Genomic DNA, 21,654 nt, shown 5'->3' with positions numbered 1-21,654 from the left:
GGTAATAGCCATTGTCAGCCTGAACTTGGCCTGTACCAGGAGACAGAACTACAGGATGGATATGGTACCTGCTGGGGGACCTGGGTGGCTCAGTCATTAAGCGTCTGCCTTTGGCTCAGGATGTAATCCCGGCGTTCTGGGATCAAGTCCCGCATCGGGCTCCTCCACTGGGAGCCTGCTTCTTCCTCTCCCACTCCCCCTGCTTGTGCTGCTTGTGTTCCCTCTCTTGTTGGCTGTCTCTCTCTCCGTCAAATAAATAAATAAAATCTTAAATAAATAAAAAAAAGATATGGTACCTGCTTTCATGGGCCCCACAGTCCATCAGGAAGAGGGACATTATTCACTAATTACAAACAGGGTCAAAATTCTAAACATTTCAACTCAGATCTTTGAAAGAGGTGGTTTCTTTAAGAACATTCTTTCTTTATTAGCATAACTGAGACCAGTAGCCCACAGCATATTGAGCGCTGACTCTGTGTCAGGCCTAGTAGTAGGTATTTAACCTAGTTTAAATTTCACAACAGTCCTGTAAGGCAGGTACCTTGAGGATTGCCATTTGGTTGGCAGAGCAAGAAACTCAGGCACAGAGAGGTTAAGTAACTTGCTTGAAGTCACACAGCTAGCAAATAGCAAAGCAGAGTTCAAACCCAGTAGTCTGGCTCCAGAATCCACACCCTTGATCCCTGCACGTTTATCTCTTACTTTTATTTATTTTATTTTTTTTTTAAGATTTTATTTATTTATTTGACAGAGAGACAGCCAGGGAGAGAGGGAACACAAGCAGGGGGAGTGGGAGAGGAAGAAGCAGGCTCCCAGCGGAGGAGCCCGATGTGGGGCTCACTCGATCCCAGAACGCTGGGATCAAGCCCTGAGCCGAAGGCAGACGCTTAACAACTGCACTACCCAGGAGCCCCTATCTCTTGCTTTTAAGCACCCCCTCGTTGCTATGTTGGGGGGGCAACTTAGATCATACACCTGGTTCACTGTGGAAAGCTCCCCAGAAGGAGGGGCTGGCAAGGGGAACAGGGAGACCACTCTAGGCCAAGGTGGTCCAAGAGCCTGACCAGGGAGCTGGGTCAAACTGCCCCACGGCCTCCTGCTGCCAAGGTCAGAGACCCGGGATGCGCTGGCCCAACAGCCCAGAGCAGAGGTCACAGGATAGGCCAGAGCCCTGCTCCAACTCCGAGCGCCCCCCAGTCTGAAGCAGGAAGGCCAAGGATTCCGTGGAGAAACCAACCCTGGTCTCCACACGGACCAGCGCAACTGTTGGCCTTGCCACTTCTGGCTGGGCCACTGAGCCTAATTTTAACTGACCTGCTGATTCATGGGAGATGGCCCCCTCCCCCACCCCGGCCCAGCCCAAGCCACAGCCAGCCACAGCCACTCCCCAGGGCCTGCCCAAGGGCTGCCAAAATTCTCAAAGTTCAAAGTCATTCCCCATCTGCTCCAAGCCGGCATTCCAACCTCATCCATGACCAATCGGCTTCACCAAACTTCTGGCCTTGTCAACTAGTCTCCTCAGGGCTTCCTGAACATTCCGGTACATTCCTGCCTCCCTAACTCTCTGGACCATCTTTCAAGCCCCCATTCAAATGCCCCCTTTTGGAGGATGCCCTTCTAGATGTCCCAGACCTAGTGGCCACCCCGCCCCAGACCCCTGCACCTGCCGTCTTATCAGTGGTGACCACATGCACCCGGAGGACAGACTGCGAGCTCCTACTATGTGCTCTGAGGACTTAGACATCGGTTATAGGGATGCTTGATGCCCGGCCCCTCTTTCTCATCTTTCCACTAGATCACAAAGCATTTTACTCTCTCAGGCCGGGACAGTGGCTGACAGCGTGCTGTCACCAAGCGTGTCTCACTTCTTCTGGGCCCATGGGGAGGTCTCTCTCCCAGCCTCCCTGGAAGCTGGCACGGCCGTGTGGCTGGGATGGGCCGATGGAACAGGGCCGGAAACAATGAGCATCACTGGCAGCCATGGCCCCCCAAACCTCTCACACTCCCTTCTCTCTCTTGCGGCTGGCCTGCTGGATACGGGGGGAGCAGAGGCCTTCAGAGTGCCTGCGGACAGAGCGTGGGGCCCTGGATCACTGTGCAGAGCAGAGCCCAACCCCCAGCTTGCATGGCCTGGGAGGTGAGTGACAACCGAACTCAGGAAGCCACGGTCAGAACCAACAAGCCGCGGAGGCTGGGGCTGTTTGTTACGGCAGCTAGTGCTCTAACTGCGACACTAATGTACCCTCCCCCACACCTGGTACGTAAGTCCTGCGTGTTCATCCGAGCCCACTGTGCGGCTTCGCTCTGGTCCATCCTCCACGTGCACACCTGACCCTGTCCTCCCTCCTCAGAATTCCCCAGGGCCCCCCACTGCCCTTAGAAGCTTCCTTCCCCCTCCTCCTCCTCTCCCCAATCCTTACAAGCTGGGGTGCTCCCCCGGGTCCTTCTCTTCTTCCTGCGGCACCCTCTCTGGAGTGAGCTCTGCGGCTTCCTCTACGCTGACAAGTCACTCCAGCTCTGGCCCTGTGTCTGACGGGGTAAACTGAGGCTCCTCCAAGTCTCCAGATAAATTCCAGATGTTCTGTGCTACAACCCTGGATGGGGGTGGGGCGTGGCGGCAAGTCCCATCTCGGCAGAATAAGGTCAGGGAATGAATTCTCAAGGAAAAGGTCAAAGTCACACTAGTGGGAAGAACGGATATATCTCCCGTGCGCCAAGCGGGCTTTTGAGAAAGAAATCACTCTTGGCCTCCATGAGTTGGGTTTGATTTCAGATAAACTAGAGAGAGCCCAGCTGCAGTCCCGGGGTGTGGGTCACTGTTTTACTTTGTCTCCACTTCCTCTGTCCCCTCCCAGGCGGCAGAACCGGTGCCCTCCTCCCCGGAGGGGCTTTCAGTAGCTACGACCTGGGCTTTGATTGTTTTTAGAGGGAAGGGAGGAGGTTTGAGGAAAAGGCTGGGCAGTGTGGCAGGGGAGAGGGAAGGGCAGGGCTGCAGGATGCTAGGGAGAGAGGCTGGAAGGGGGGTGGCTGTGTGGGGAGAGGGCAAACAGCCCAGGGGCTCCCCCTGGGAAGTGAGGGCTCCTCCCCGTGACTTGCTAACTAGATGTAACCACACCAGTGCCCCCTCCGTGCCCGCCCGTGCCCGTGTGGCTGGCCGCCTTCCAGCCCGGTGGGGGAGGGCTCCTCTGCCTTTCCTGGTGGCAGGAGCCTTGTGAGCACTGGGACGGGGCAGGCAGGATGCAACACGGAGGACAGTCAAGCCTCGGGGACACGTGTATCCTGACACCTGCCAGACAGATGTCCCACAGACACTCCAGCTGCTGCTGTCCCAAGGGAGACTTGCTCCTCTGTCCTCTCCGTACCCCACCCACCTTAGTAAATGGCGCCACCCTCTGCCCAGTCACAGAGCCAGACACGGACTCCCACTGCTGGCCTAGGGTCAACCACTCACCTCCCTCCCCAGCTGCCCGTGCACAGTCGGTCCCCTCTCCTCTCTATCCCTCAGCTCCAAGCCCCTCTTACAGACCTCCTTCCCCAAACCAATCTGTGTGTGAGAAGAACCAAACACCAGGACGGTGATTGCCTCTGGGAGGTGGTGGGGCTGGGCACTGGCCAGGAAGGGGCATGTGGGAACTTTCTGGGGTGATGGTCACGTTCTGCATTCTGATAGGGGTGTGGGTTACACAGGGTATGAACTTCCACAACTCCGTAAACGTAGGCTTCGCAGACGCCTTTCATTGGATGTAAATTTCACATCAGAAGAAACAAAATGCAAACAAATATGGAACTCTCAGGAATGACCTGCAGGCCCAAGGATTCAGCGGGGAGGGGACGGACAGACGTCTGCAATTTGCTTTGAAGTGCCACAAAAATAAGAAAGACTGGTGGGCGCCCCGGGGAGACGGATAGATATGTGATCAAACTAGTTTAGTAAAATGCCAGTGGTGGAACACAGGGGGCGGGCATAGAGTGTTGGCTCCAACTTCTTTCAAGTCTGCTGCATGTATGAACGTTTTCAGAATAAAATGTTGGGGGAGAGTGTCTCCTGCCTCCAGACTTGTCCCCTCCATGACATGATTCCCGCTGCAACTAATGTGAGGCTCCTAGGGCAGCACAAAGCCCTGGTCCTCTCCGGCTCAAACCCCTTCGGTGCCTCTCTGCTGGGAAGAAACTTTAGCCCCTGTGGCTTCCAAGGCCATCCGTGGTTGGCCACTGTTTATTTTTCTGGTTGTTTTTTTCCATTCCTTCCTTTCTCCCTCCCTCTTCCCACCACAGAAACACCAAAATACTTCTCCTTGCCTGCATATATCATGCTCTTTACACATCCAGTGGCAGAAATTTCTAGTTTTCATCCAACTTTCATTCTCCCTTCCTTCCTGAGTAATAGAGCTCCCAGTTTTTGTCTGCAATGGATATTGGCCACGTAGAAATAAACACTGCATTTCCAGGCCTCCCTTGCAGAAAGGTGAGGCTGTGTAATGGGAGGAAATATTGATTACAGCTTCCAGAAAGTGTCCCTAGAGGTAGGGGCACAACTGTCTTTACCCCTTTTGCCTTCCTGCTGGTTGGAATGGTGACATGATGGCTGGAGCTCACGCAACCACCTTGGGTCAGGAGGTGGAGGCCACGCGTGTGATACGGCAGAGCAGTAAAGCAGGTGCGGTTGGTCTGTGTCTTACCAGCCCTGGACCTCTACCTCTGGACTTTCACACGACAGAGAATGAATCTTCTCTTGTTGAAGCCACGTTGTTTTGGATTTCCTGTCACCCACAACCAGACCTGGTCCCAGCCCACCAACTGCCGGGTCCCTGAATGTTTTGGTCCTTGTGCTTAGAATATTCTTTCCTTGCCTTGCTACTAGCAAACCCCTAAGAATTCTCCAAATTCCTACTCAGGCATCTCCTTCTTTGTTACATGTTCTTTGGTGGGAGTAATCATTTCCTCCTTAATGATTCCTTTGTTTCTTATATCACAGTGAGCAATTATTGAGCACTTGCTGCGTACCAGGCACCACACTGAGTCCTGTACATGCACTCCCTCTTAATTCTCACGAGGACACTTGGGATAGGCAATAATTTTCAAAGTTCCCATTTTACAGATAAAACCCCTAAACGCTGAAAGGCTATGATATTCTCCCTGGATCTCAAAAGTAACAGGTGGCAGGGCCAAGTGTCAAATCCCGCTGTCTGATTCCCTGTGCTTTACCCCTAAGCTGCACCATCCCGTTACTACCCTTATTACAAAGCGCTTCATCACCTGTTTACACATCTGTCCCTCCCGTCACCCCCTAAAATCCAGGGACCATGTGACATTCACCTTGGTCTCTCTGGGACCCAGCACAGAGCCTGGCCCCCCGTGAGCTCACGTGTCCGTGGAATTACACTGCTGATTCGAAGTCCCCCCTCCTGGTTCTGGCAAGGGAGGGCCTTCCCCGGTGGGCTCGCCTCCCCAGCAGCCCTTTCCCCATGTGCCCCCTGTAACTCTTGGGCTTTTCCATACACAATTTGTTACCTCTGCTGAGAGGGCATGCTCCCTCATAATTTAAGATCCAGCCCCCTTGTCACATCTGCCAGCAGCTCTTCTCCGTGTAGCTCCCCACACCCCCACACCCCCAGCTGCCTTCCTACCCTCCCAAAGCCCTTTGCTCAAATTTCTGCTGCGTTCCAAATCCCCCTGCCCCCCCCCCCACACAGGGTTTCCTCCTCTCGACCTTGAGTCCTTTGAGAGCAAAGACCATGGCTATTTATTCATTTGGAGAGCCATCCCTGGTCGGTGCCATGAATATAGAGATGGAAAAAGACCCCATCCTGGCTGGCAGGCAGGGTGGTTGGGGAACATAGGGACCTAGTGGAAAGGGCAGAGCCAGAGGTGGAGGCTTTTCTCCTCACCGCCACTAGATGGCAGCAGGGCCACCCAGTCCCCTGCCTCTCAACTGTCTTTGCCTTTACACCGGGACGGACTCAGTTCAGTAAAATAAACATTCAAAGAGCTTATTGACCCAGCTCTCTGCTAGATGTGCTGTCAGAAAGGTGAGAGGGAGAAAAAGGATCCAAAAGTGAGACCAGTGCCTAGCTGGGAAGCACAAACTCTGAAACCGGACTGCCTGGGTTCAAATTTCGTGCTTGGCATCTCCTAGGTTGACTTTGGTGGTTACTCAACCTCTCTGTGCCTCTGTCTCCTCTTGTGGAAAGTGGAGTTTATAAAAGGGCTGCTGGGAGGGGCAGTGTCCCTGGAGTGCAGTAAGTGTGGTGTGAGGGCTTGTTGTTTTGTATGTCTGTTTCTGGGGAAGCTCACAGGTTAGAAATGGGGAGCTCAGCCCAAAGCGGGAGAGATAAGGCTGCACAGAGCCTGGCCTTGGCGGGGGATGGGGGGGAGAAGGTGCACCTGCTAGGCCGGGGGTGGAGTTGGGGGAGGATTCATGGAGGGGGAGCTGTTTCTTTGAGATGGGCCAGGAAGGGAGGGAGGGAGGGGGCTGTGGAGGTGAGGCTGGGCTGCATCCGGTGACAGGTGGAAGGTGGGGCTGGAGGAGCCCTCCCCAGCTCTGAGGCTGCTGCGGAGGGGAGAGGAGGGGGAAGAAAGCTGGTGTCCTCAGACCACACCTGTTATTGGGATATTGGGATCCTTGTGTCCCTGCCAGCCCTCTTCCAATAAAGCCCCTCCAGGCCTCCAGGGAGAGGAGGAGCCTTGCCATGTAAACTGTATTTTTAGTTCCCTGTGCCTCTCTCTGGCTGCTATAAGACACCTCTCCCCACCCCCAGCCCCACGGCTTGGCTGGAGGCTCCAGGAGGACAGCTGGGGAGAAGGGGAGACGTGGTCAGTACTATGGCTGCCAGGGGGCTGGGAGGAGTGGGGTCTCGGGCAAGCTCGGGGGTCCCGCTGCCCCATCGAGTCCACTCTGAGTCTGGCCTGGCGCTGGACCAGGAGGGCCCACTGCCAGGAAGGAGCAAGCGGAGCTGGGCGGGAGGGAGGCACTGCCCAGGCTGGCCTCCAAAGGGGCGGCTCCTAGGAGGAGGAGGAGGAAGGGAGGTGGTCAAGGTTGATGGGACCCTTGGCTCTGAAGGGCCAAAGTCACCCCCTCCCTTGCTGGAGTCTTAAAGTGTAGTCCCCCAGATTCGTTGCCTGCCCAAGGGCCAGCAAACTCCCAGGTCCTTGGGAGAGAGCAGGGTGTTGCCCAGCCACGTGGGGACTCAAACCTGAGTGTGTGTGGAAGTGGGGGAAGGGGGAATGCTGGAAGCCCCTTGCTAGAGAGTTCTCTTTCTGTGCTCGAGGAGAGGCGAGAATTGCGGCCTTGAAGGTTGCGAAACTGGTCTTTTTTCACCAGACAGGCTCCTGGTTTACCTTGTCAGGGGAGTGTGCTCAGTTCAAGTCCTGGGCATGTCTAGCATGGGCCAGAAAAGTCTTCGGTGAGCCTGCAGCTTCCCTCGTGAGAGAGACTCTACGGGTCCTCTCTATCCCCAAAGCATGGACAAGGGAGTGAGCGAGACAAGAAGGCATATTTTGGTTCAATATAAAGGAAACGCTTTAAAGGTTTAGGTAGTGAGCTCGTTGCTCCTAGGAGTATTCAAGCAGATGCTGGATGATGATCTGTAAGGAAAATTCCTGCATGTCGTGGGAACTTGGACAAGAGGCCGTCCAAGTCCTCTGTTAGCTTCAAGACACGATGGCCCTATACTTACTTCTCCACTTCTCTACCTCTGTCTTTCTACGACTCTGGAGTCTAGCGCCCCTTTCCAGAGTGGCCAAGGTTGAAGACTTTGGCGCTCCAGAATTTTAACTCTGGGATCTCAAGACCCTAAAATGTGAAGACTTGAGAATGATCCTACACGTCTGAGATTTTTACATTCAAAGGATCCTGTGACATGAGAGGAGAAAGAGGATGGGGCAGATCCGACTTGGAGCAATGCAGTTTTGCCCTGCTGGGTGTCAAACCAGCCCACCTCTGTGCGTGTGCGTGTGCGACACGCGAGTCGAAGGCTGCTGGAGGTTTTCCTATTTCGTGCATCTCCAGCTTCCTTGCCCCGGCCATTTGAAGACTGTCGCAGGGATAATTATAGCCCCCAAACAAAGCTGGCGACTCCAGGTAGCCATGGCAACTGTTAGGTAATGCCTGTTCTGTTGTAGAAATGTATAAGTGCAAACAGATGTCGGCTCCTTCCTATTAGCTTAAATGGTAAAACTTAAAAGGTCCATCGACTTCAAAGCCACAGGTCTCCGCGAGCACGCCAGTTAATGGGGCCGCCTGCCAAGGGATGACAGCTAAGTATTAAACCCTTTAGCATCGGTAATGATTTGATGAGCTTTTAAATGCTCAGGCTGTCCCCAGACAGCTCGGAGGCTGGAGATGGCAGAGCTGTGGCTTCAGATTGGATCCAGCTCCTGCTTACCAGCCCCGGGTGGCGGGCGCACATCCTTGCCAGGGCCCTGTTCCCTTACCGCCCGATGGGGCACCGCGCCGCCCTGCCCTGCCCTGCCCTGCCGTGCCACCGCGCGGGGCTCAGCCTCCTGCGAGTGACCGGGACAAGGGGCTGCAGCTGCTGAGGGTCTGAGCCCTTGGCAGACCCTCCCAGAGTTGCCTTTCCTCTTGTTTCTAGACCTGGCCCAGAGTAAGCCCTTAGTCCAGGGCTGCTGAACCAATAGACATAGGATAGCCCCCGCCCCCAGCCTCCTGCCCATCCCTGTCTCCTCCTTAGCTACTACTGATTCTGCAATTACAGCCTCCACTGGGAACGGCGGATGGGCTCTGCATCCCCGGGTTAACAGGAGCCTCGTGCGGGACTCCTGGAGCTCGGTGTCCTGGTTAGAAAGGAACTAGTTCAAGAAATCAATAGATGGGGCTCACCAAAAGGACACATGAGGGGTCCTATAGGAAGTGGCAACTCATGGTGATCCCCAAATGGTAATTGGGCCCGGCTTGGCAGAGAATGGAGTGAACTCTGGACCCCTAGGTTACACTAAAGAGCGTTCCGCTTGGGGTTCTTACTCGGTGCTGGCCATGAAACGGACTCTCTTCAATGCCGCATTTCCTACCACCTAGACAATTCTTGCCAAAGACCCTGTTCATATTTTGCAAAGGGGATCTGATTGGTGTAGCTAATAGGCACTGGCTGTTGGACAAAGCCCTGCCATTGGCTGCCTCAGGTTTCGTGACTGCCCCAGTCCAGTCACCTGTGACTGGGGGTAGTGTGGGGGAAAGAACCATGACCTACGTGGTCATGGAGGGGCTGGGGCAGGGCAGTTGCTTTTAGAAAGAGCTGTGTATGTGGGGTAGTCATACCTGCCGTGTCTGATACAGACCCAGGACAGCCAAGACACTTGCTCATTCTTTCTGAACCTCATTGTCCACAGCTATAAAATGGGGTGATGCTAATTACCTTGTAGGGCCATTGTGAAAATCAGATGTAATCCTGCCCAAGGAGGCACTTGGTAGACTGTAAAATCCTGTGTAGATGGAAGGAAGGGCCTGTGTGCCTCGATCATAGCATTACATCAACTGTACTGCAAGCTTTTTCCTTTTGTCTCCCCAAGCTCCTGTGAGTTTCTTGAACACAAGGATGTGTTCGTTTAGTTTTGTTGTCCTCGGCACGTAGCGGTTTCCACCACACAGTAGGTATTCTGTGATTATGTGTTGGACGGATGATGGATGGACGGATGATGGATGGGTGAGCAGGTGGGTGGATGGATGGATGGACGGATAAATGGATGATGGGCAGAGGATAGATGGATGGATGGTGGGTAAATATAAAGAAGGCCGATCATCTTCACTTGCCTTTCGTACGAGGCCATCTATATTTTTATTCAACAAACATTTACTCCGTTCTGATTTGGTACCGGGCCCTGTGTGAAGTCCGAGAGATCACATAAGTGAATAAAACAGAGCTCCTGCTGGTCTGAAAATCAAAATAAGGTATTCAGGAGCCTGGACTCAAGAGCCTGACTTTCTGGGTTCAAATCCCAGGTCTCTACCATCAACTATGTGACCGTGGCAAGCGTCCCAAACTTCTCCTCGATTAAACGAAGATAATGTTATATCTATCATAGAGATAGGGCTGTCGAGGGATTAAACAAATTACCAATGTAAAGGGCTCAGAGCGGTATCGGCTGCTGCTTACACTCACGGCGGAGCCAGCATGGAAGCTAAGAAATATGGCGCAATGAAGGAAACAGCTCAACAGGAGTACCTACGAGTAAATGGAAGGAGCAAGAAATTAATTGGGCCTCAAGGGGGGAGGTCAAGCAAAATTTCTCAGAAGGAAATATTTGAGCAAGGTCATGAAGGCCACGAAGCCAGGAGTTTTCTGGATGGAGTGGGAAAATTCAGACTCCGAGAGGCTATGGACTGGCCTGGGTTCGCCCACCTCTGAGCAGGAACCACCTTGGCTCCTTCCCCCCAACTGCTGGCTGGGTGAGGGGCGCTCTGGCAGAGTGGGAGGACTGTGGACAAGGAGACTGTGAAGGGCCAGCCCCAGGGCCAGCCAGAGTGCTGCTGCCGAGCTTGGAAATATGACAGTTCCCCCTGGGATGGTTGACAACAGGGAGAGTTGAGTTTCAGGCTGTTGGCGTCAGCCTTGGTGGTGCCCTTTCTGCTGGCCTCTGAGACTCCAGACAGTGGCCCAGCCTCCTCCCTGCTCTTGCCACACACACAAACACCTCCACGCCCCTGTGGCCTGAGTTGTCCTACCTCCCCACAATGGCACCTGACCCAAAATAGCTTCCATGTGAGAGCTACAGAAAGGAAAAGATTAGACCCCGCATGAAAGGGAGGGAGGAGGAGGAGGAGGAGAAAGAGTGAGCAAGCCGTCAAGTGATCTGTGCCAAGCTTCAGGGAAAGTATAAAATCCCTTTGGGGCCAGGCGATCTCAAACCCCAGCTGTCAGAGCCAGGACACCGAGTCAGCCCGGACTTGCTCTTTTTGTCTTCTTCAGACCACACCATGGGGCTCAGCGACGGGGAATGGCAGTTGGTGCTGAACGTCTGGGGGAAGGTAGAGGCTGACCTCGCGGGCCATGGGCAGGAGGTCCTCATCAGGTAAAAGGAAGAGATCCCATTGCCTCTGTCACCCACTCCCCAAAGATCAAGGGTATGTGTCTATAGGGTGGAACGTTTGCCTGGGGTTGACCAGTTGGCTACGTCAATTGCGTTTATTAAAACCCCCACTTGATTCTTCTTTGCTCGTAAGTGTCAGGGACTTGAGTCCAGAAAGGAAGAGAGGAAAAGAGATCCAGCTCATTCCTGTGTCAGCAGCAGGAGAAGCCTGGTGCTCAAACCCTGGATGCCTAGCACCTACCAAGAGGAATCCTAGAATTGTAGACATTGATTACAAGGGCCCTGAGAGATCTTGTACAGCCACTTCACTTAATGGCAGAGGACAAAAAGGACCTGAGAGGAACAGGACCTCCCTCAAGTCACAAGTCCATTAAGGTCTCTGAACTGTCAAGGCTAAGACGTGGTCTTCAAGATGAGACCCGTGGCTCTAGAATGGGCTCTGCCACTGAGCTGCTGTGTGACCTTTGGGAAGGTACACAGCCTCTCTGGGTCCAATTTCCTCTCCTATACAATGGGAGGAAATGCTAATATCTACATTTTAGAGTGGAAGTGAGAATTGAATAAGATCGTGCATGTAGAGGGCCTGGCACTGTTCCTGGAATATGGCAGGTTCTGGAGGGTGTTAGTAATTGTTATGGATGGAACCAGACTAAGGACCTTCACTGCACTAGGATTAGACAACAAAAGACAGAGGCCCATTCGTGACATTTGATGTTGAGGAAGTCTTGAATTTGAGAACTCTGAATGGGGCGGTCTCCAAGCTTATCTTCACTGCTACAGCAAGGGGTTCCTGAATAAACAAAAGAGAACAAAATTCCAAGCTTTGTACATAAAGAATGGCCTGTGGGATTTTATTTTTTCATTGCCCTGAACCCCAGATAGTGCTAGATCCCTCTTCTCCTGATCTCGTGCTCTGGGCCAGCGCAAGTCAAATATCTAATGGGGCATAAATCAACGTGTCTGCATCTGGGAGCAAGTGGACCCCGGAGCTGCCACGAGGGAATGGATTGTGGTTCACACTTCAATTACAGATGAGTTTCTCCTTCTTTGGGAGCCAGGTTTTCCTTTCCATTCAGATGTCTTTTCAGTCTCCCTTGGGCTTCACTCATTTCCAGCTCCCATGTCTGGGGAGAAGGCCAGTCCCGTGAGCTCTGCGATCCGAAGTCCGAGCCCTTAGTGGTCCACGCTAGAAACACTTGGGGAAGGATGGTCAAGTTCTGTTGATGCTGGCTGGCATCCTGGGGGTGTTCCCTTATGTCTTTCTCCTCCTGTACCTGACAGCAGGCTGCTGGGGCTGCGACAGGTCCTGTTTCGTAGGACAGAAGTTCCCCCAAGTTGATATCTGCTCCTCAGCCCCGTTTGCTGTGTGACCTTGGACAAGTTCCTCCTCCTTTCTGGGTCCCCTTTGCCTACTGGTTGAGTGAAGCGATTGTCCGCCAGGGTCTCTGAAGCCCCTTTCTGCTCTCATGCCTTGGCATTCCCTGAGCCTGTGCTCCTGCCTTGCTTTTGGAGAGGAGAGTCGGGGTAGTTGGGGTTGGGGACCAATTTGCAAAGCACGAGTCCCTCCAAAGTGATCTGGGGGCTGCCAGCCCCCAAGGCAGGGACTTGAAGGAGGCTTGGGGTATTATGTCATCAAGGGAAACATTCCCTCCCTGCCCAGGGTGGATCAGGGAGACCTGCCAGTGGCCAGGGGCCAGGGATGAGATGTGATGCCTGCGATTCCGGCCCCTGGAAGGTCCCAGAAAGACCAATGTCTTGTCACGTCTTAGGCCATGGGATGTGCAGAGACCATGCCAACTGGTCCTGCCCTCTTAGCGTTTGGGGTCTGGGGAGGAGGGCTCCCCTGCGTGTAGAGGGTGGGGAGGGGTGCCTACTCCCAGGGCTGCACGTGCCTCTGTGGGAGCTGGCCTCTTGGTTCTGTTCCAGATGCTGAGCCTGGGCTTCCTTACTGACCTTGGCAAGGTCATTTCTCCTCTTCCCCTGATTCTAAAAGACAGTGGATTCTGCTCAGCTGAGCCTGCTAACAGAACACAGAGGAGGGCTTCATTCCAAGTACATGATCACAAAGGTCTAGAACATAAAAGCCAGAAGCTCAGTTGGAGAGCCTGGCTCTAGGAGAGGGGGGTCCAGGAGGGAGGGGGCTGCCGAGTGTGCCCCTGCCTTTCCTTCTCTTGCCCAAACCCTTTTCACTTTATTTGTGCATTTGGACAAAGAATTTTGAGGCCATCAAAAGTTTAAGAATCGCTGCTGGTGGCCAATACTTCCCATGTTACAGGGAGGAAACAGGGTCTGAGGGTCTCAGCCAGCCAGGGGCGGCTATAGACAGAACTCCAAATTCCCGATCCTGATGACGATGACGATGACAGTGACAGTGGTGGCCATGGCGGTGATAATGGTGGTAGCAAAAATGAGGAGGCGGAAGGACAGCAAATATTTACCCAGTACACACCGCCTGGCTCTGTGTATATTAACTCACTAAAGCCTCCCAAGTGCCTTGTGAGGTAGATACTACGATCACCACCCCGAACAGAGAGGTTAAGTGACTTGCCCAAAGTCACACAGCTGGAATTCAAACCCAGGCAGTGTGGACCCCCGCTTATCACATGCCTGCTCTGGGGCCCCATGCTACACAGCAGAGAGGGGACCCCTCCTCAGTCCGGTTCTTCAGTCTGGAGCAGAGAAGGTGCTCTGCAGGTCCGAGTCCTCTAGTCCTCCAGGTGGGTGTCCAATCGGGCCTCAGGTCAGAGGACAGCTGGGAGGTGGCCTCCTTTCTCGCTGACTTGCCTGCAGGCCTGTGATAGGCAAGGCAGGTGGACACAGGAGGGAAGATGACAACACGAGGCAAGTGAGGGCTTCTGCAACGGTGGAGGAAATCTGTCCGTCCTTCTCCACGGGGTGAGGGCTTCCTTTGTCCATTCGCAGGGACCTGCCCTTAGGTAAATCCACATGTGGCCCTCTGTGGCTGCCAGGGCCTCCCAGCTGCAAGACTGTGGGCCGAGGAAGGGAGGCAGCTGAGTGGTTCCAGAATGATCTGGTGGGCATGGATTAGATCAATTTTCCCGCTCCGATGAAGGTAAATCTGGGCTTCCTTGCTGGCTCACAGGTGGAGAGTGGAAGGTGAGGCAGGGGTCAAGCCTTAGAATTTGGAGGCTGAAATATCAGCTAGACCAACGCTTTTGGTTTATAGATGGGTAAACCAAGACCCGGAGAAGTTGAGTGACTTCTTCAACGTCACCCAGCACATTGGAGACAGAGCAGGGACCAGAACTCAGCTTCCATAATTCTTAGTCCCGTGTTCTTTCTCCCACACATCTGGGGGCCTCCCAGAATATCTGAGACCCCTGGCTGCCTTGGGTACCAGGTCCTTGGCCCTCATCTGCCCCAGAGAGGCTCTCTCCCGTGTCCTGACCTCCGTCTGACCTTCCCCTGTTGGTGCTAGATCTCCCATCTGTCAGGCAGGAGTTCAAGGATCATTGTCACCAGATAATAATAGGAGTTCAGGGACCCTCAAGCAAAAAGTGCCAGAGATGAGCTGTCAGTGAGGCACAGGGCTTGGCGGGGTCCAGGGAGGGGGTTGGTGAGGTGGTGACATTGGGCAGGGCGTGGACAGCCCCAGGCATTCTAGGGAAACAGGAGGGGTTCGTTCCTGGGAGAAGGGCGAGCTCCCTGTCGGTGCGAGCCGGTGCACGCTTGTGTGTGTCTGGGTGTGCATGCACGTGAATATGGGTGTGTGCTGTGAGATGCTTCCACAAACTGGAGTGTGTCCCCAGCAGGGCTGGAGGCTGTGGCAGAGCCAGGAAGGTAGGCAAGAAGGACTTTCCAAGGACCTGAAGCCATTAGACAGGAGGAGGGAAAGCCTGGGCACACAGGGTCACTCCCGCAAACATTTCAGGGCGTGACACAAGACACAGAGAGCATGAGCTCTAGAACCATCCAGTCTCTGCGGTGGGCTTTGCCACCGGCCAGCCCTGTGACCCTGGGCACGTCACTTACCTCTGTGGTCCGTTCACCCACAGGTGAAATGGGGAGAACCATGGCCATTTGGGCTGCAGGTAGGACTCCCTTTAATAACATCTACCTTTCCACAGCAGGAAACGCTGAGGTCTGAGGGTACAGGTGCTACTTGGGTTCACGGGCAGAGTCCCTCTGCTTTCAACTCCCTGGCTCCCTGGCAGGAGCAGGGACCCGGTCTTTGGCAGGTGGCTCCCCCCGGGCCTCACCACCCATACTGTGAGGAGCCTAGGAGGGACAGGGTGTCTGAGCAAAACAAGCCAGAGATTTCTGAGCCTGAGAGCCAATCTGGAGTGGAGTGGCCCTCACAGGTAGTAGTGAGCCTCCTATAGCTGAAAGTATTCAAGCAACCGAAGGATGATCCCTAGGCAGGAAGCTGCAGAGATGGTCCCCTGCCTGGTCTGTTTTTTGAGTCACTCAGACCTGTTTTGGGCTGGCCTTTCCGCACAGCAGCCCTGTAATGTCGAGTTACGCCTTCCCACCTCTGAGCCTCTGTTCCCTCATCTGTAAAGTGGGAATAGTGGGACCCCAAAGGGGGTGTAGGTGCAGAGCCTGGCACAGCGCCTGGCACACAGGAGGTACTCAACAAACCCAGGGTCCTCGGGCCCCGGTACCCCCACCTCCCCCTCCTCTACCCGTTTCCAGTTAGTCCCCTACTCTCCGAACAACTTAGAGAAAATGGGGGTGAAGCCAGGGACCCGTGCAGACATGTGCTTCCCTCCTGCCTCTCACAGCAGCAATGCTGAAGAGGCAGGTCGTGAGGATGAAAACTAGTCATAAAGGGGAGACTTCCTACGGCGCACTGCACACGCTCCGCGTGTACGCTCTCATTTAGTCGCAGCACTGCTGCTACGGGTAGGGACTGGTTATCCCCTTTGCTTGGATGAGGAAGCAGAAGCACAGAGAGGTAGAGTGACTTGCCCAAGGTCACACAGCTGAGAAGTAGGGAAGCCCAGCCTGGCACTCGGGTCTGGCCACCTCCAGACCCCACTGCGCGTTCCTGCGTCTGACGCCCACCCTCCTTGTACCCACAGGCTCTTCAAGGGCCACCCCGAGACCCTGGAGAAGTTCGACAAGTTCAAGCATCTGAAGTCAGAGGATGAGATGAAGGGTTCTGAGGACCTGAAGAAGCATGGCAACACGGTGCTCACCGCCCTGGGGGGCATCCTCAAGAAGAAGGGGCATCACGAGGCGGAGCTGAAGCCCCTGGCTCAGTCACATGCCACCAAGCACAAGATCCCCATCAAGTACCTGGAGGTGGGAGGCAGGGCAGGGACAGGTGGGAGGGCGGAAGGACAGGCCTCCGAGGGATGTGATTTGGGTTCGAGTACCCACTCGGCCCACGATGTTCCTTTTCGTGCCCTGGTGCCCTCAACCATAAACTGAGCTGTCGCCCACTTTGCCTTCCTCCTGGGGTCACTGAGAGTAAACCCACTTCTCCCCCAAATCAGTATGTCATCTGGGGGAAGAAGGGGAGGGTGGCTATTGGGTGCACCCCCTGCATTCCCCTCACGGGAAGGCACCATTATTGTACCCGCTGGGCAGATGAGTAAACTGAGGCACAAGGAGGGCATTAGCTTGTCCATGGCACACTCCCGGGATTCAAACTAGGGCTCTGTTCCTCCAGACCCCGCCCCCCCGCTGCAGTCCTAACCCCTGAAACACGGGGAGCCCCAGTATGGTAGCCGGGGCTCCATCCTGGGGTGGGATGGCCAGCAGACTGGCGCCACTCATTCTGGCATCTTTACAAATGAAAAAAGAGAGAGCCCTGGTGTCCTAGGCAAAGGGAATTGATCTGAACCTCCTGTAATGGGCTGAGAAGTTGGGTGGGCAGGGGAGAGCCTGAGCTGCGGGTCCTGCCTTTATAAGCAGTGGGAGGAGGGGTGTGGAGGGAGGGAGCACTGAGATCTGGGGGATAAAGGGCCTGAGGGATAGGTGCAACCTGTGGGAACGGGAGCAGCGGGCAGGCTGGTGCAGTGATGAGGATAAAGATCGTGGTCATAGCTACCTGTGAGGATGGGCCATGGTAAGCATTCACCTGGATCGCTGCATAGAATTCTCAGTCTCCCCGAGGTGAGGAACTGCACCTAAGGTCTTCTTTTGTCTCCGACACAAAGGAAGTTCAGAGGTGGGGAGTCCAGATCTGGTATGGACAGCCACCAGGGATGCAGGCTCTTTCTGTGCTACCAAAGTTGTCATGAGTCCTCACACTTGACTCATGGTCCAAGATGGCTGCTAGAGCTCCAGCCATCTGGTCCATATTCCAAACAGGAAGCAGGAGGAAGAGAGGAAAACTCTCTTGTAAGGAGTCACAGAAATCCCATGCAACAGTTTTGTTTACGTGTCACTGGCCAGAAGTTAGTGATAAGACCACACCTGTGTACATGGAAAGCTGGGAATTATAGTCTATTTCCACTCTAACTACCGCTAGTGTTCTGTTACCAAGGAAGAAGGAGAAGACAGGGGACAGGCACTTAGCGCACTCTGTGCCAGACAGGTACCTTTCTCAGACCCACTTTATAGATTTGGAAACCGAAGGCTCAGAGAGCTGAAGTAGCTTGCCCAAGGTCACACAGCTAATAAGCCAGTAGGTACAGTCTGATCTACAGTACTTGGGAACTCGAGCTCTTAATCCCTTGTGGCACAATGTCTCCCATCAACCACCACGACCCCTGTCTTTAGCCTCTCAGCCTCACCTCCCTGCACCCCAGCTGCCCCACAAATCATATGTAGACAACCCTGGCTGCCCATCCCCCCCAGCATCGCACGCGTGAGGAGCGGGTCCTGCCTTTGAGATTCCGCGCATGCTGCGGCCCCTGCCCTGCCCATCTTCTCTTGGCAGCAGACCCCTGTCCATCCTCCAGGGTCCCGCTTAGAAGCCACCCCCTCTGCTTGTGGCAGTCAGCTGCTCCATCCACCAGCGTCCCCCGGCACCCCCTGCAAAGCAGCTTTATCCTCATCCTTTGTCCTGGCGCCTGCCCGGCTGTACTGGGATTTATGTCTTTACCCAGCTGTCTCCTGGCTGGGACATGAGCTCCCCAAGGGCGGATCCTGGCTCTCCCATTTCTGAACCCCAGTGGCATGTGGTAGGCTCACAATACACCTTGAATGGCCATCCCCTCTTGGGGGACAAGAAAGCAGGCTCAGAAAGAGAAAACGATGTATCCAAGTGGACTTAGAAACCGGGTCTACTTAAAATACGTTTCTTTTACTGCATAAATCCTGCAGCATCTAAGACGAAGCCCCGTGTCTGCTCTCCCCCTCACTGTGGGACCTCCTTCTGTGCTCTTCCTAAAGGGCTGCTACCTCCCGCCGGGAAGTGCGGGGCCACAGAAAGGGGCTGGGTGCCAAGGGCAACTTTTCTCAATTGTCCGGCTGCCCCAGGCCATACTTTCCCGGATATTAGTGGCCGTGCCCCAGACTCAGGAAAGGCGAAGTGATGGGACGCGATGCAGTCAGCTGAGCCCCTGTTTTAGGGTGAAGTCACCCATGGGGGTCACGGCAGAGTGGAGCCTAGAACCTGGGTCTCCCACATTCTCCAGGGGCAGGGCTGACTTCACGGCAGCCCGAACCCCCACTTTGTTTTGCGACATTGGTGGAATTAGAGGGGACCTTAAATGTATGTCCGGATCGTTGCTCAAAGGCAGGTTTTTAGGGAGCTGTCCATTTCTTTTTTTTCCCTTTTTTTTTTTTTTGAGAGAGAGAGAGCATGGGGGAGGGGCAGAGGGAGAGGGAGAATCTGAAGCAGGCTCCATGCCCAACATGGAGCCCAATGTGGGGCTCGATCTCATGACCCTGAGATCATGACCTGAGCTGAAACCAAGAGTCTGACCTCAACGGACTGAACCCCGCGGGCACCCCGCTGTCCCTATTTCTAGGCAGAACTATGTTTACTGGGTGTTGCTGTGTGTGCCTCCTGAGGCCTCTGTCACCATGTGCCCCCCCCCCACTGCTACCTGCCTGTGATCCCTTGCACTTGGGGCGCCCTGAGAAACTGGGAAAAGCCAACCGAGGTGCAGTCCCTGCCTCTGTCCCTGGCTCGGGCAGCCATGTGTCCACAGCCCCCTGGCTGCAAATTCCAGCTCTGCAGTCCACTTGCTATGTGACCTCAGTCTGGCTACTTTCCCGTCTGGGCCTCTGTAAAGTGACACCGCTTGGTCCAGGGGCCAGGGTTTTGGTTGGCATCAAATCTTGACTAACTGTCAAAAGGGCCCAGTAGCATTTTACACCCATGAGATCTTCCAGTCGCTAAAGCAGCCGTGCTGTAAATGGTCCTGGTAATGACGGTGTGGGTGTCTGAGCTCTCGTGGGGACAGCGAGGCTGGTACGGGACAGGATGGGTCCCGGTGGTGAGCCGTAGGCCTCAGCCCTTCCTCGTCTTCCCTCCTTCCCGCCCACCAAGAACTCTGAGCACCGGCTCTGTGCTTGGCACAGAAAAATGATGTTCTGCCCCCCACTCCCACCAGCCCCCCCCCCCGTAGGCTACTTAGAGCAATAACCACACTGAGCCATCAAAGGCAAAAATTAAATATACACAAATTTCTAGATTTTACATCCCCAAAATCCTGGGTAAAACCACAGAATGGGAGCATTTCCCTTCCTTTCTGCTGCCAGCATGGAGGCCGTGCCCTGGGCTCCTGCACCAAGATGGGCCTGGTTCCCCATGGCACCTATCTCACAGGCTGGTAGGGAGAGAAGGAATTAATCCACAGAGACCCCTGGAAAGCGTGCCTGGTGTCTAATAAGCACTCGATAAGTGGCCATGGAATAAAGAGAAGGTGGGATTCAGTCTGATTCCCATCTGGCTCCTGGCTCGTGCGCCCCTGTGACCAGAACCCCTCCCTTCTTCCCCCTGCAGTTCATCTCAGAAGCCATCATCCAGGTCCTGCAGAGCAAGCATCCCGGGGACTTCGGTGCCGATGCCCAGGGGGCCATGAGGAAGGCCCTGGAGCTGTTCCGGAATGACATTGCTGCCAAGTACAAGGAGCTGGGGTTCCAGGGCTAAGCCCCCGGATGCCTCCCCCACCCCCACCCACTCGGGTCCCGGGGCCTAGCAGCGGGTGGGCCTGGATCTCCTGTAGCCATGTAGTGTTTGCTTCTGAGTGTCTGCTTTGGTTATGAGAGCTGGGTGGGAGAGGCGCAGGGGCTGGGCTAGGCTGTTCCGGTGGCTTGGCAGGCCTGGGGACTGGGGTCCTTGTGGAGGGCCATCACCCCGGGAACCCGGAGACGTGCGGCCCTGGGCTCACAGTGGCCCGCGGCGTTCAGGTCCCACTGGCTTCGCCTCTCTCCTAAACTCCAATCCAATTCCTCCAACCTCCAAACTCAACGACACCTTCACCCTCACCTCTAATCCCAAATCCAAGCCATAAACCAAGGCCCGCCATAAAGATGCTCTGACCCATCACTCCCCCCGCCCCCCAACATCCGTCTGCAGTGAGGAAGAGGTCTGCGCGGAGTGGGACAGCTACACCCATCCCGAGAGAGGCGGCGGGGGTCTGGAACATAAATGTGCCTTCTCAGCAAATGGAGTGACTCACCCGGTTTTAATAAAAGACCTTGCAACATCACAGCTTCTGCCTGGCGATCTTCCTCTCCTGGAGCAAGGGGAGGGGCCCCACCAAAGAAATGGCTGGGACTGTGTATGCAGACAGCCCTGCGGGGCGGAGGTCGAGGGAGAGGAGGCCAGGAGGGAAACGGGGCAGGAGGGAGAGAGGGACAGGAACCTGCCTTCCTTAGATCTCCCCTCAGTGGCGGGGACAGTGCTGGGCATGGGGAATTGGGGGGGTGGGGGGACAGACCTGTCTGGTGGGGGAAGTGGGCTGGTGAGCAGACCTTTGTAGTAAGAGGCAAACAGTTGCAGGGCGCCCAGAGGAGAGGACCCAGGGGGAGGCAGTCACCGTGGTTACAGCAACTTCAATAACGCGCCAAGGACACCAGCTCTGGGCGGCAAAGCCGGGTTCAAAGCTGGGGAGGCAGCGGGGAATCCAGCTGGGGAGACAAAGAGGTGGCCAGCCAGTGGCGGGCACTGACCTTCTGGCCACAGAAAAAGGACAGACGCATGGGGAATAACATACAGACACAGGCCAGGAGACACGCTCCATCCTACAAATGCCGAGCACACAGATGGAATGTGTGATACTGCGGCGAGGACCCAGAATAAAACGTTGGCATGCAACCGTGGCAGCCGGGCAGCAGGCTGGAGCCGAGACCATGGACAGGGGCCACGGAAAAGGTGGCCTGAGTCCATCGGAGCGCCCAGGCCAGGAGGGCCTCGAACAGCACCTAAGACGCAGGATACCAACTCCAGGAAGCCACGAGTCCTGGGGCCCATAAAGCTCCAGGAACTCCCAGGGCAAGTGACCTAGTCACCCCTGCCCTTGAATCCCCGGGGCCCAACCCCCTGCGATGAGCCTGACCTCAGACCACGCCAAGGTTCCTGACAACTGAACAGGGTGGAGCTCCTCTGCTCGTGTAGACATGTCTCCAATCCTAAAAGGCTCATCCACCCGGTCTGCTCCGGGCTTTGTGGGTTCGTCTGCTATCTGAGAGGGTGGGAGAGATCCTGGAGCGTGGGGAAAATTCCATGCATTTATATGGTCA

The 21,654-nt window shown here is 55.0% G+C and overlaps 1 protein-coding gene across 1 annotated transcript; it reads left to right on the top strand.

The window, feature by feature from the left end:
* Positions 1-10,930: 10,930 nt before the first annotated feature.
* On the top strand, positions 10,931-20,059 carry MB (myoglobin). The gene is made up of 3 exons (NM_001301376.1): positions 10,931-11,025; positions 16,089-16,311; positions 19,913-20,059. Exons 1-3 carry the CDS (start codon positions 10,931-10,933, stop codon positions 20,057-20,059), a joined length of 465 nt encoding a protein of 154 aa, NP_001288305.1.
* Positions 20,060-21,654: the final 1,595 nt, after the last annotated feature.

Source organism: Ursus maritimus, unplaced genomic scaffold (genome assembly GCF_017311325.1).
Source record: "Ursus maritimus isolate PB19 unplaced genomic scaffold, ASM1731132v1 scaffold_21, whole genome shotgun sequence".
Lineage (NCBI taxonomy): Eukaryota > Metazoa > Chordata > Mammalia > Carnivora > Ursidae > Ursus > Ursus maritimus.
The sequence above is the reverse complement of the archived record's forward strand: the minus strand, read 5'-3'. Positions and strand labels throughout refer to the sequence as shown.